The sequence below is a fragment of the Ctenocephalides felis genome, unplaced genomic scaffold (assembly GCF_003426905.1).
Source record: "Ctenocephalides felis isolate EL2017-DRISC unplaced genomic scaffold, ASM342690v1 CF-g0.4_SCAFFOLD_01170, whole genome shotgun sequence".
Lineage (NCBI taxonomy): Eukaryota > Metazoa > Arthropoda > Insecta > Siphonaptera > Pulicidae > Ctenocephalides > Ctenocephalides felis.
Window position 1 is genome coordinate 38,603,524 of NW_020537324.1, and position 16,393 is coordinate 38,619,916.

Below are 16,393 nucleotides of genomic sequence, written 5' to 3' on the forward strand. Positions count from 1 at the left end.
ATTTGAGTTTAGAAGTCGGGCGTTGCATCAATAAGAATAGTATGAGAGTTTTTAGAAAGGCTATGGGCGTGTTTCCATACAGAATTCGCCCCACCCTTGTATTTAAATGATTTTATTGCCATTATATTGGTCTTTTCGAAAAAATACAATATACCAATTTTCAACTCCATATCTCATCATTTAGCCGAGATATCTGTGAAAACATGTGAAAGTGGCTCCTTTTTTCAAACTCACTTTTTGTCGGAAATATAAAAGATATCGAAAAACTGTGAACGTCATTCTATTTACACTAATCTTGTCTATGTTATTCATAACAAATAATGTAAAAAAATTATTTGTTAGTGCATGAGAAGGTAAAAATAATTTTTCATTTTCCATTTCTCACTATTTACACTGATCTTGTCTATGCTGTTCAAAACAAATAATGTGAAAAAATTATTTGTTAGTGCATGAAAAGGTGAAAATAATTTCTCATTTTCCATTTCTCACCAGTGCGGCTCTTTGGACTACTTTTAAATTAGCATCATTCGAAAGCCTGTACATTTTTCTTGCTATTCAGAAATTAATATAAATGTAGGTGGAATTAATCATAATGAAAAATGCAACGCGCCGAATAAAAACAATAATTATTAGTATTGATTATTTTTATTCGCCGTATAAGCAAGCTTGTGACTAATATATTTTAATATATGAAAAACTTAATATTTCAATATAATTTATATATTTATGTCGGCAACAAAAAGTATTTTAATTTTATCATTACTTTTTTAATTTTTTGCGATGTTGCAAATAAAAATTGCATATAATTGTACACAAAATTAAAATTATTTAAGGCTTTGCACAATCACTCTTGTAGTATGTTTATGATGCTAATTTTCTCCATTAGGATTTAATTCACAGAGATGTGGCCAGTAGTGGGACTTATATTCTGTGATTGAAACGCTAAAAAATCTCGATGTTTATTACAATAAAACAATGTGGCGATTTTTATAGATAGGGCCCCATCAAAAGACTTTGCCACACCCGAAATAGTATACTTATGTCACTGTATATACATAAAACGACTTTCATAAAACAACATATATACAAATCATTTCAGGTATGTCAGGATTTACAAAACATATCATAGAATTTGGGTCTTTTTAATATATACTTCAAATAACAGTATTATATTTTTGTTTATTATTATATATTTTTTAAATCTGTCAAATATTTTTTTCTAGGTAATTTTGAATGTCAAACTTTTTCTTAAGTTATTTGGTTCTTATTGTCTTTTCAGACATTTTCATTTAATTTATTGGATAATAATTCAAAAACAAAATGCTTTATCTTCAATCAACACTAATCAATATAATTTAGAACCAACGATATGTTCACTAATAAAGTCACAATTTAAACTAGCTGTAAGTGGAATTCTGTCTTAAGGCAATTAAGGCATCGTGCCTTAAGACAAATTGCTGGAACTTCCCGTACCAAAAATTATTATTTTTTTAAAAACGATTAACATTTCTGAAAAAAATATACTTTGAAAAAATAAGATTTTTGACAAACAATTAGACAAAAAATAACTTTTTTTTGAAAAAAAAATTTTTTTTAATTTTTTTTTTTTAATTTTTTTTTTTTTGAAAAAAAATGTTTTCTTTATTTTGACATATTTCGAAAGATCTAAACTTTTTTTCAAAGCAATCGTACTGCTTTAACTGCATAAAGACGAAATATCAAACCGCGTAAGCGCCGCGTCGACGTCTAACGCGTAAACATTGGTACGGAACCCATAGGAATGTAAACCAAAATTATACTTATTGTTAAAATCTCTATAAAATATCTGATAATTTGATGTGCATATGTCTAATGATCATTTTTGACCGCCAAATGGCATTTTTTTTTACTTTTTTCATTAGATCTCCGAAACCGCTAGACCTGCCTTTATGAAAATTTGATCGGTTCTTCACCTTGTCAATACAAGTAAAATGTTTTTTGAATTATTAAAATCGGACGCTCCGTTCTCTTAAAAACTGAGTTACCGTTTTCGGCACTTTTTGCCCCGTATCTTTGGAACGGCTAGACCTGACGTCGCCAAAAACTAATCAGCACGTCGACTTATCAATACAAATCGAATGTTTTTTGAATTATTCAAATCGGTTGATCGGTGTTCCCGAAATCGTCGACGAAAATTTGTATCCGCATATACATACACACACGCACACACACACACACACACACACATACATCCATTTTTTCTAAGGTATGCCAAAATATTCAGAAACCTTTGAAACGTCGAGAAATGCAAAAATTTTCATTTTCGATTTTTTTGCGATTACTATAACTTGCCCTATAGTGCAGTAAACGGAGAGGAAAAAAGGGTATAACCTCTGATTTTTTTTACTGTGCTCCGAATTTCATGAAATTTTGGAATTAGGTTCATCTTACCCTCAAATTCAAAAGTGAAAACAATTCGGGTTGCGCCATCACCCCCCGGGGGGATGACCCCCCTTCTCAATTGTGTAATTACATTTTTTTAAAATAACGTCGGAAATCGATAGAGGAGCTAAATATAATGAAAAAATGTCTTCTATAGTTTTTCAAAAAAACTAATACTTTTCAAGTTACTGGCCACTAAAGATTCACATATTTTTGGCGTTTTTCTTCGTCTTTTTGCAAATATCTCCTAAATTATACATTTTAACGAAATTCATGTAATGAACAACATAATGTCAATAAAAATCTTAATAAATCGGTATTACATAAAGTGTTCTAGGAAAAATATTAAGCAAGATTTGAAAGAGCAAAGTCGTTTTTTATTTCGTTCAAGATTCAATTGTTGTATTTAAAGCCATCTAGTGTCGAGGTTTTACATTTTATGCATTTCGGTGAAATTGGGTTTTATAGTGCTCAACATAAGCTTTAAAATGAGTGCTGTTACAAGTTTTTTGCGTGTAAAATGAGTGAGCTATCATGCAAATAAGAAGGCATATACGAAGTTTTTTTCTTTTAAATCATATGGTTTAATGAGCGCCATTTCCACCAGAATTAAAGTAATTCACATTCCATCTAGAATTCACTTCATTATAGACATCTTGATGGATTCTAGTAGATTCACTACTTTAGTACAAACTATTTTCAGAAAACTCACGATTTTATAAAAACTTTTTTTTTCAATTTTTTTAAAAATCGAAATTATTTTCATTATATCTCAAAAAGAATAAAAGATACGTATAAAAGCTTATAGATAAAAATCAAAGGAATCTTTCTGGCTTATTATTGTTTTTTATTATTTTTCTTTCACACAAAAATTGACAAAGTTATGAATGTTTAAAGACTACGCGACCGCGCAAATTGGAAAAAAAAGTTTTTATAAAATCGTGAGTTTTCTGAAAATAGTTTGTACTAAAGTAGTGAATCTACTAGAATCCATCAAGATGTCTATAATGAAGTGAATTCTAGATGGAATGTGAATTACTTTAATTCTGGTGGAAATGGCGCTCATTAAACCATATGATTTAAAAGAAAAAAACTTCGTATATGCCTTCTTATTTGCATGATAGCTCACTCATTTTACACGCAAAAAACTTGTAACAGCACTCATTTTAAAGCTTATGTTGAGCACTATAAAACCCAATTTCACCGAAATGCATAAAATGTAAAACCTCGACACTAGATGGCTTTAAATACAACAATTGAATCTTGAACGAAATAAAAAACGACTTTGCTCTTTCAAATCTTGCTTAATATTTTTCCTAGAACACTTTATGTAATAGCGATTTATTAAGATTTTTATTGACATTATGTTGTTCATTACATGAATTTCGTTAAAATGTATAAATTTAGGAGATATTTGCAAAAAGACGAAGAAAAACGCCAAAAATATGTGAATCTTTAGTGGCCAGTAACTTGAAAAGTATTAGTTTTTTTGAAAAACTATAGAAGACATTTTTTCATTATATTTAGCTCCTCTATCGATTTCCGACGTTATTTTAAAAAAATGTAATTACACAATTGAGAAGGGGGGTCATCCCCCCGGGGGGTGATGGCGCAACCCGAATTGTTTTCACTTTTGAATTTGAGGGTAAGATGAACCTAATTCCAAAATTTCATGAAATTCGGAGCACAGTAAAAAAATTCAGACCTAAAACGCTCCGTTTACTGCACTACTACGGGAAGTTAATAATTCAGACAAAAATTTAATGTTTACACAAAAAACAATCAGATTGATCACGTATCTACAATCTTCATGAAACTACTCATATTTTCTGATTTTTTATTCTAATTTGCTTAAGGGGGTAAGTCCATATAACATTTTCAAAAAATTGACATTTTTTTTCGATAATCTGCAAGTATAGTATGTTGAGCGTATATTAACGAGTCGACAAAAAAAAATCTCTTATATTAACAAAGTTATAGCTAACATAACGGGGCGGGCCGGAGTGCGCATTGTCACGCGATCAAGCGTATTGTTAAATTTCGAGTGAAAAAGGTCTCTTTCATTATAATAACTAGAAATACTTCTTTTGACCTACAACCGGAAGACTTCTATGTACCTTAGTACATGTGTAATATTGGTATACGAACAAAGGTTAGTCGAGAAATATAGTTAGTTTAGCTGGAAAATTCGTAGCGTTCAGTCCATTTCAATGCGTAAAAATGCCGAATTATCTAAAAGGTAAGCGAAGTAATATTGCACAAAATAACACTAAAAAGACGTTATCAGGGCAATCAGTTTACCGATAAAGCAGGTGAAAAAATTGACGCCAGTACAAGTCATAATGAAAGTGCCAGTGGTCAAGATCTTCTAGACGTAGATTTAGCTCCATTACTTGGTAAAGAAATGAAACAGCATCTTTCACCAATTTATGAAGATTTGTCCAAAGATGATTTACTTGAACGATGCCTTGATGATCATACGCAGAACGCGAATGAAAGTTTCAACGCGACAGTTTCGCGACTATCACCAAAACACCCACATTGTGGACTAAGGGTAGTTGAAATTTCACCATATATTGCAGCTAGGATATTTATTGAAGGTTTTAGTTCAATATTAAGAATTTTTTTTTTTTTTTTTGTATTTATTTTTCATAGCAAGCTATACAAAGTACATTCAGCTACATATGTTACAGTTATATATTAATTGTCTGCGTGAGAAGGATCGCTATCCTGCGATAGCGCCTTCATAGATATCATATTATATTTTGTAGTAGATCATTGCATATTCTTTTTTTAAGACGCTTTGGTGGTAAAGGCTTGAGCAGATCTGACGCTAATACGTTTGGATGACGACTCAGACGAGCTTTATATCTGGTGCAGTATAGATTAATTTCTTCATCTATAGTTCGGATTCTGAGATCTTGATGTATCAACCAGTTGGGAACATATTTTGGAGCGTTCACGATTTCTTTCAAAATTTTGTTTTGGAATCTTTGTAGAATAGTTATATTCGATTTACTGGCCGCACCCCATAGTTGTAGACCGTAGGACCATATTGGTTTAATTATTGTCTTGTAGATTAAGAGTTTATTTTCTATTGTGACTTGTGATTTCCAGCCCATTAACCAATTTAGTTGTCTACGTGTTAATTCAAGCTGCTGACGCTTCTTTAGGATATGTTCATGCCAGGTTAATCTTCTATCTAAATGTAATCCCAGATATTTAACAACATTGGATACAGGAACCAAATCACCATTCAATCTAACAGGGGGGCATGAACCTTGTCTTAAGGTAAAAGTAACGTGAACTGATTTAGAGTTATTCACTTTTATTCTCCATAGTTTCATCCACTTTTCTACTTCATCTACATGTTTTTGTAGAATTTCCGAGGCAAGCAATTGGTTGTCATGTTGAGCTAGAATTCCCGTGTCATCTGCAAAGGTAGCAATCATTGTTTCTGCATTTGTAGGTATATCAGCAGTATATATAATATAAAGCAGGGGACCAAGAACACTACCTTGGGGAACTCCGGAAGAAATATTTTTAACATTAGATGAAGCATCATTAAAACTGACAAAGAACCTTCTATCACACAGATATGATTTTAGGAGGAGATAATAGTTGTATGGTAAATTCTTCTTTAATTTGTACAATAAGCCGTTATGCCAAACTTTATCAAACGCCTGACTGATGTCAAGAAAAAGGGCTGAACAATATTTTTTTAAGTGAAAGGCTTTATAAATGGAATCCACAACTCTATGTATTTGTTCTACTGTTGAATGTTGTCTAATGAACCCAAATTGATGTTTTGGCATAAAATTGTTATCTTCTAAAATATTTATGATTCTTTTGTGAATAACTTTTTCAAAAATTTTTGAGAGGCAAGACAGAAGACTAATGGGCCGGTAGGAAACTGCATCAGTAGGATTTTTTCCAGGCTTGAGAATTAAGATTATTTTCGCCAATTTCCACGATGAAGGAAAATACTTCAGCCGTATTATGGCATTAAATAATATAGTTAAAAATCTCTTACCTTTATCAGGAAGGTGTTTTATTAGACCAAATGTAATCGCATCTTTACCAGGAGTTTTTCCCAATTTAGTGTTACTAATCTCGTAGAGCACTTCAGAATACTTAATTTTTGGAATGGGTTCGTCTGTGAAATTACTGTCGTTCAAGTAATCTGTGATAAATTGATCGTTAGGTACATTACAAGGATGAGGAGTGAAGACCTTTTCAAGGTGATTTGCAAAGGTAATAACCTTGTCTTCTGCTGATCTAGACCAAGAACCATCATCATTTCTAATTGGAGATACCGTGGAGGTTGGTCTTCTCATATTTTTCGTGGCTTTCCAAATGTAATGGTCATGAACAGACAAATCACTTAAGTAGGACTCCATATGTTTATTTTTTAAATCAAACAAATATTGTTTAAGTTCCTTAATAGCTTTATTCAGTTTAGCTTTGTCATCCGGAAAATGAGTATTTTGCCACCTTCTACGCAGTTTTCTTTTACAGGCTATGAGTCTTTTAGCTTCGAGTGGACAGAAAAATCGTTCAACAATATCAATTGTGGGTGTAGAATAGCGAGCCGCATCAGTGATATTTTTATTGAGAATACCTATTGCATTATCAATATCATCTGTACTTTTTAGAGGTACTTTGCAGCATAAATTGTCATCAATATATTTAGAAAATAATTCCCAATTAGTTTTTTTATTTGTTAATGATGGACTTTTAGATTGCAATTTGAACTTTGAGCTAAATGTAACAATGATTGGAGTGTGATCAGAAGATAAGTCAAGACTTGATTCAGCTTTTAATTGTTCATCTAATATACCCTTGAATATACAAAAGTCTAGAAGGTCTGGAATTTTAGAAGTGTCTCCAGGCCAGTAAGTTGGTTCACCTGTTGATAAGTGTTTAAGTCTGCAGTTAATCATGGATTTATAAAGTTGCTTACCTCTTGGATTGCTTAATCTCGAACCCCATGAACAATGTTTAGCGTTATAATCTCCTCCAGCTAAAAATATTGGTCCCAAAGATGTAAAGAATTCACTATATTTTTCATGAGAAATGTTATGTCTTGGCGGACAGTATAATGCACTTACAGTTAAAGCTCCAATCGAAGTTTCAATCACTACATTAGTTGCTTGTAAAAAATGTTCCGCATAAGACTGAGCCATATAATGTTTAATAGTTGATTTTATAAGCACAGCACTTCCGCCGTGGGCTGTTCCATCAGGATGATTAGTTGTGTATAGGATGTAATTTGGAACCTTGAAAAAAACTTATCGACGTGAAGTGGGTTTCTGAGACTAGTAGTATATCTATTTTTTGAAGATTAAGAAAATGTATAATTTCTTGAGTATGATTACTCAATCCATTTGAGTTCCAGACAGCAATTCGAATGAAATGATTCATGGATTAAACTTAGGAACGAGGGTTGTTAATAAGTTAAGCATTACACTTATTTGGTCGACTAATGATTTTACCATTTGTTTTAATTCAGATATATCATTATTTTGGATTCTGGGCTGAGAAATTAATTCTGGATTAGTAACTTGCTGTGTATTTTCTGATCTAGTTGCCTGGGCAAATGAAAGGTTTGGTTGAATCCGGTTGTTATATATTAAGTTAGAAGAAGGTAAGATCCTGGGCCTTAAAGGCGGGAATTTGCGAGATATTATTTCCTTATAGACTCTGCAACCTTTATAATTTGCTGGATGTTTTTCGCCGCAATTCGCGCATTTGACATTTTCATTAATAGGATCTTTCCATAAGCAATCATTAGAAAGGTGTTTACCAGCGCATTTAATACATCGGGGTTTATGATTGCAATAAGATTTTGTATGTCCAAATAGTTGACATTTTGAGCATTGCACTACATCTTTTGTAGGTCTTTTAGGTTCTATCTTTACTTTAGTTCTATTTAGGAATTCAATTTTATAAATATCTGAGTTATTTGAACTCTGTTCAATTTCAAGTAAGAACAGATGAAGAGGGGCTTTTGTTAGTCGATGCTTTATGTTGAATAAGTTGATAACTTTATGCCCGTAGGAGTTGATTTCTTCTGTTAAATCTTTTAAATTAGTACTGTGGTGGAGATTCCTTATAACAGTTTTAAATGTACGCTTAGATTTGTATTGGAAAGAATGAAATGGGGTTCCTCTATCCTTTAGAAGTTTTAATATTTTGTTATAGATTTTTGGCTCAGATAATTGGACACGTACCTGAAGATTACCTACAATTTTTAATTGATAAACATCTTTAGCATGCTCATTCAAAAGGTTTGTAAGAGGGGTAATATCACCTACACCATGGACGAAAATTGGAGGTGGCTTGTGAGCTACTTGTTTAGGTGGTGGATCTATTGGGACATTATTTAATACGTCAAAATAATTATTTAATGGAGTTGGATTAAGCCAATACTGATCTGACTCGTTGTTACAAACGACTGACTTTATGGAAGATGTTATGGATGATGTTATGGATGATGTATCATCCATGTGACGCTTTCTTCTTTTTCGAACTGTTGTCCAATCAACATTCATCGATTTATTATTATTTTGAATTTCAGTTAAATTTATAGCATCATTTGAATGATGAGTTTTCAAGTTCGAATTTGATCTAGTTGTGGGTTTACCTGCTGTACTTGGACCTGGTGCCATATCTATATTATTTATGTCACTGACAGCTTCAAAGTTAGTATTGTTTGACAATACGTCCCCTCCGATGGGGATCATTTTTATAAAAACTTTACCTGCGCTCAGAGGCGAGGTGCACTTAGTCCACATTAGTAGATAAAATTGTTATTTACTGATGTAACAATTAGAATTATTAACGATAAAATATCTAAATATTAAGAATAATGAACCTTCTGAATTTGACTCTTGGTACTTATGCTAAAGCATATGCTGATAATACTGATGAGGCGCAAATAACTTGACAGGATCGTAGCAGCCTTTCACAAATAAAAGATGCTGGTACAGCTCACAAATAACAACAACTTACAGAAAATCAGCTTTTTGAAGATAAGGAAGAACTATTGTATGGACCTGATATTGCAGATTAATCGGTAAGTAACTAAAACTGGTCATTTTCCTTTACTAAATCTTTAAACGCGATTATCTCAAAACTGTGTTTTCAAAAACTGCTCGTGTTGTAGCTCAAAAAGTTATGTATCGATTTGTCTGAAATTTGGTAAGACCTTTCTCTATATTATTATCGGAAGGATAAACCTAAATCTTTAGATCTTTCGCGTTTATAAAGTATTTTCTGGAGCCCAAAATGTCAAAAAAATAGCCAAAAATACATATTTTTTTTTCAAAGGCTTGATTTTCATTGAATTTTATACTTTTTTTCAATTTTATAGGTTTATCCTTCCCATTGATATGTTCTCAAAAGAAAACATTAAAAAAAATTTTTTTCAGATCGACGGTTGATGAGTGAGAAATGCAGCAGTTTTGGACCTCGCGCCGGAGGCAGTCCACAAAAAGTTATGCTGAGCCGCCATTTTAATTTTTTTTTTTTTTTAATTTTTTTTTTGTATTCTAAAAGGGTTAAATAAAGTTATGTCAAAGTTTAAAAACAATAAAATTATTCCATCACGTTTAAAAATATTTTTAAAATATGACCTATTTTCATGCGTCTATATGGACTTCCCCCCTTAAGTTTCTCAGCAAAATTTTTAGCCAGAAATAAAGAAGAGTGATAAAATATAATCAACTTTTATAAACATTTGAATTTTTTATGAAAAGATTTTTATACCTTTTTATTATACGAGAAAAACGAGTAAATATAAATAAATTATGAAAAATCTATATATATAAAAGAGGATCGCTTTATGTGGTAAATCTTATAACTCACGAACGGCTGAACCGATTTAGATGAAAATTGGCAGGGATGTAGTAGGATGTAGGATAGTAGGAGAAGGACTTAGGATACTTTTTATCCCTTTATTTCATTCTAATTCAAAATTAATTATTTATAAACTATCCATGTAGTTTATTCAATCTATGATACTATCAATGATTTCATCCATGACATTTACATTCGATTGTCAACTGTCATTCGGTGTTTCTGTTTTGATACAAATATATTAATATGCATTTCTTAATGACCATTATTTGAAAATTATTACGTGAATAATATAAATATTTTAATCGCCACGGAAAATTAATACAAAGTGGCAAATAAATTAATTCTTAATAATAGCAAGCGATGCTAGATGGACGATGGGGAAATTTATTTCTTGAAAATGGAAATGTAATTATTTATATAATTAGGTATTTATGTATATTTGTTTATACGTATTTAAATAGAGTATTTGAGGTGTTTATATTATATATCAGCAATAAGTATAATCATCAACAAATTAATAAAAAAAAATATTCTGAAATATAGTTTCTTGACATAACCTCAAAATTTGTAATAAAAATGTAAATAGTTATACATTAATTGTTGTTAATTTGTAATTTCTTTATACATATCTTATAAAATGTTTTAGGTGTTTACAACTAATTGGCATATATATATTATCAGCAAATGTGCTTTGATTCGACAATAAAAAGGTCTAATTGAAGTAATCGACTACCTTAAGTTAACTATAGTGATAGAATATTAGTTTTTGGTTCTCATATATTATAACCCAGCTATAAACCTCACGGAGCCCCAGACCTTTCCAGCGAATGCAAAATTGTCGAATTCGGTTTGTGCATTCTGGAATTATATCGTCAGAACTTATAACTCAAGAAGGCTGAACCGATTTAACTGAAAATTGGCTTTGGTAAAGTTGGTAAAAGTTGGTGCTTTGATTCGATAATAAAAAGGTCTAATTGAAGTAATCGACTACCTTATGTTAACTATCGTGATAGAATATTAGTTTTTGGTTCTCATATATTATAACCCAGCTATAAACCTCACGGAGCCTCAGACCTTTCCAGCAAATGCAAAATTGTCGAATTCGGTTTGTGCATTCTGGAGATATATCGTCAGAACTTATAACTCAAGAAGGCTGAACCGATTTAACTGAAAATTGGCTTTGGTAAAGTTGGTAAAAATTGGTTCAGAGCCAGGAGAAGGACATAGGATACCTTTTATCCCGTTCGACTTGGAATAACAATAAGCAAATGACAGCTATTTAATCACGTATGGATGACAATTCAATATTTGTAAGGAATTAATAATAAAATTATTTATTTTAAATAAATAATTAACAATTATAATATAATGATAGTGCCATTGCCCATTCGTATAAACAGTGAAGCGAACTATGTATAACTCAGTATGGTTGACAAATCATATTTTTCTCAAACACAATGCTCTGAAAGAACTCATTTGTATAATTATGTACTCATTGGTATTTATAAAACCTTTTCTAGATTATTCAGATTTAGAACCTAAATTTGGAATCGATCAAAGGAACATTTTGTCGAATAGCTTATTTCCAGTTATAATTTCCTGAATTTATTCAAGAATGGATAGTAATATATGAAGATCCATGACCGAAGTGTCAAAAACCAGTAAAGCTAAGCATTGTTTAACAACAGTATTTGAATGTAAAGGGAAAAATATGTATAATCAGCTATAACCTTGATTCTTATGACTTTGGTATTGAGAGATAAATGGTAATCTTTGAAAATCCTTAGTAAAAGTATTTTCTTCCATTGGTAGTTTTCTAGCAATTAGTTGAAAATGTAATTATTTTGTAAAATACTTTTGAAATTAAAATATGACATTAGACCTGCTTGCCATCTGGCCGTTCCAAGTTACCCCGTTATAGGGTAAAAAGGTCTAGATAAATTTTTTTTTAAAGACAGCAAAAAAGCACGTTTTTACAATGATGAAGTAGCTGGCAGTTTTACTGAACGTAGTCAGATAATTGTTCATTTGAAATGTGTCATTTGTTGTGATGTAATTGGTTTGATTTTCATAATAAAATTTATATTTGCTTAAAGTCAAATTGGACCTTTGTGCCTTGCCCTGTTCTACATATATACCTTTTATAAAATTTACTTTTATTCATCGAATATTACTAGAAACTTTTCAAAAAGCAGGTCAAAAAAGAGATACCTAAATCATTTTGTATCTCTCCTCGCAGAAATTTGAAAAATTTGTATAAGCTCAATAGTATTATTTACAATTATACACAAAATCCAGAATCCAAAAAAAATTTCAAAAAATTTTAAACGCATTCAATAATCGATTAAATGGAATTTGTAATGACTATATAAGTCGAAAGACCAACAAAGACTTGGATTGAATTATGCCATGTTTTCTATAAAAAGTGTATAAAACTTTCAGTTTGGTTGTATTAATAAAATATATACAAACTAATGGGGTTTATTGTTTCTATAATACCTCATTGTATATAGCAATTCAAACAACACATCCTTACACAAAAAGTATTAATTTTTTAGATACTCTAGAAATTGTTTATAAAATAACTTACTTAGCAAAACAACGTTTGCCGGGTCAGCTAGTTAATAATAAAAGAAGTACGATAAAATAAAAAATAGCTCAGAACACTTTCCTACAAGGCAAAAAGAACCAAAAATGGCAATTCAGTTTTTGAGAGAACGAAACGTTTGATTTGCATAATTCAAAAAACATTTTACTAATAATGACTAAACAGACAACTGTTCAAATTTTGGGAAAATCAGGTCCAGCGGTTATGGACTCTCAATTAATAAAAAGTTTTAAAAAAATGACATTTGGCGGTCAAAAATGATTATTAGACATATGCACATCAAATTATCAGATATCTTATATATAAAAATGGATCGCAAAATGTGTTGGTAAGCGCATAACTCAACAACGCCTGGACCAATTTGGCCAATTCTTTTTTTAAAATGTTCGTTGAAGTCCAAAGATGATTGTTACGGCGAGAAAAAAACGAATAATTGCCGGGAAAACCCTAAAAACAGCCCTTTTCTTCGATCGAGTAGGCAACGCAATTTGTATAAACAACAATGATCTATGTCATGACATTTTGTGTAGTTTTTGATAATCTAATTTTGAATATATTTATATAAACATAGAAATATCTTTCTATTAATCAAGCTATATTGGCAGCCAAACATTGATGTAAATTAATTAAATTTCAAAATTCAAGGACAAATTACAGGCGAATCAGTTGATTCGGCAACTAACCAAGACGATCCACCGCAGTTTTTAAACTCGCTGGATTTGCTAGGATTGACAATCTTCAATTCAATCTTCACAATCTTCAATTAAAGGTTGGATCGGCAATTATAATGTTGCGAAATATCGACCAACTATATTCAAAGGATAGTATAAAGCAGAAGATGTTCTCGCACCATGCATCCCAATGCGTTTCCAGTGCGTTTATGGTATCATTAAGTGTTTGTGGTATTAATTTAGAAAACCCATGTTTCTCACATGGAAAATTGTATGTTGTTTGTTCCCGTATTGGAAAACCATCAGATTTTTTTGTCTATGCGTCAGGTAATCAAACAAAAAACATCGTTTATCACAAAGCACTACAATGAAAATTGACCTGATTTTTGAATTATGATTTACATTATTAAAATTACTTACTTTTAAATGCTTATAGTGTTTTATTTAATTATTTTTAATTCACACCAAATGATTACCAGGGTGACGGTTCTGTTCAGGATAATTTTTTGCAAAGAATAGAAAAAAGGTAGGCACAAAACACCGCCACATTACAATTTTTTTGACAGGACGAAGTCTGTCGGGCCGGCTAGTTTTACATATATTTGTACTAACAATGTGTACATATTTTGTGTCAAATTTTTTTGGGTTCCGTACCAAGATCTTTAATTTTAAATTTCACGTATATGATTCAAACAAATGTTCTCGACATTTTCGAAAGTATGGAATAACAGTTCGAAATATTTTAAAAACATTCCATTTGTATTGATGAGGAGACGTGCTGATAGGTTTTTGGCAAAGGCAGGTCTAGCCGTTCCAAATATACGGGGCAAAAAATCGTAATTCACTTTTTGAGCGTCCGATTCGAATAATTCAAAAAACATTTTTATTTGTATTGACTAAACAAAGAACTGTTTAAATTTTTGGAAAGGCAGGTCCAGCGGTTATGAACTCCCAATAAACTAATTAAAAGTTAAAAAAATGCCAATTAGAGGTCAAAAATGTTCATTAGGCATATGGTTATGGAATTTTAGAGAGAATGGATCGTCAGTGCTAGGATTATTTAAAAAAACCTTTTGCTTGCGTAGACGGTGTGCAAAAAACTTCGTCGTTTTGAAAATTTCCAACAAAAAAATTCAAAATTTTCAAAAAAAAAAAATTAAAGTTTTGAAAACTCAAATTTTCATATACAAATATAAGTTATTTGTATAATACGCTCATCGCCCAATATAATAAGCACTTATAAATCTATAGTTTGTACTTATAATAAATAATCTATTTGAAATCATTTAAAACAATTATTGATTATTTTCATTCCTTAAATTTTTAATTATGGTACAGGAAGTACCAGCAAGTTGCCTTAAGACACGATGTCATGCACCCCACTAGTTGTTTTATTATATAAGCCGTATTTTACAGAAAAATCACAAAATTTTTACAAATGTGTATTTAAAAAAAAAAATCTAAAAAAAACAGACCAGCAACCTCTTGAGCCTGTTTGATTGCAAATCCTTGGAATTTTGCATGTCCTGCCCTATAGTTACGCTACTAGATACTAAATGTAAACCAATTTCCAAATGTGATACCGATTGAAATATTTAAATATGTTCAATGCTCATATAGTCTAAAGTTATAGATCTCATTCCAGAATATGACAAAAGTCTTTACCTATGCAATAAATTTGTTCTTCCATGTATCCGTGAATCATGTGGTGGAGGGGAACCTTTACATAAAGTAGTTAATTTAGTCACCAATCCGTGAGCATCTTTCTGCAATAAAAATGATTTAAATAAATTGTAAATGCATGCTGATTTAAGCAACTCAATTCATAATTAATACTTGGTAATATTGTATTAGACTTTCAAGTCCATGCAAAGTTACTTCTTCATCTATCGAAAAAAAAGCATCCTCCCCATGCCTCCTTATTTGATAATGAACAACTTCTTTGTCATGTAGCACCGATAACACATAATCTCCACTTGAAGATGAACTTTCTCTCACTAAGAAAACACCATCCTCACATGATTCTAAATTGAGTAAAATACATAAGCACAATGCAGACCACATACCATATGAATTTAATACCTTCTTTTAATAATTTTTCCGAGTTCTCTCTAGACAAATTTTCATGATACCAACAAAGAGAATCTTCACGACTCACCATTATAGTAGTTAAACATATATAAATAATAAGAATGTCTAGTTTCTGAATATGTAGAAACAGAAATAAAGTCGTCGTGTAATCGCATATAAATTTCATGTGGTATACGTTTCAAGCATTAATTTTATGTTTTGTTAGACATATTTAGCATTATGTATTTTGGGGCGTTATTTTAGCAAATTGGTAGAATCATTTATTTATAAATTAATTAGAAAGCAACATATTGCATTTTTTCATTATTTACAATCATCTGTCAAAACTGACATTTCTGTTGACCTAAAATCAGCGTTTCCACCATAGATAAAAGAAGAGTATATAAATCGCTCTCTCGGACCATATTTCGTTGCCACGAGCAAACTGTCAATTTGCCGAGGTTAGTTCGAGCCATAGATAAATAAGCATAAATAGATCGCTATCTCGGGCAATTTGACGTTACACTCATTTTAATTTACGAATAGATCACTACATGGCAGCACATGTACATACAGTATAGCGGTCGCATGACGCGCATGACACATGACACTTGAGCAACATACGTTCTAAGTGGCGCAACACACAGGCAACGCAACATGAAGTACGCAACTAACGGTTGCAAGTCTGCAATCCCACTATAATATCAAATCTTGCAACCCCTTGCAAGAAGGGATGAAATTGAGCTACCCAAAAATCTCT

At 31.2% G+C, this 16,393-nt stretch overlaps 1 protein-coding gene across 1 annotated transcript in view; it reads right to left on the bottom strand.

The window, feature by feature from the left end:
• LOC113366743 (tyrosine-protein kinase Shark-like) overlaps window positions 1-15,971 on the bottom strand; it is a 146,254-nt gene extending 130,283 nt beyond the window's left edge. Inside the window, exons 1-3 of the mRNA XM_026608402.1 lie at window positions 15,646-15,971; window positions 15,400-15,587; window positions 15,229-15,329 (exon numbers count right to left, since the gene is read on the bottom strand). Coding sequence (XP_026464187.1) covers window positions 15,229-15,329; window positions 15,400-15,587; window positions 15,646-15,820 — 464 coding nt within the window. The 5' untranslated portion in view covers window positions 15,821-15,971. The remainder of the gene's footprint in view (window positions 1-15,228; window positions 15,330-15,399; window positions 15,588-15,645) is intronic.
• Between the last annotated feature and the right edge of the window lie 422 nt (window positions 15,972-16,393).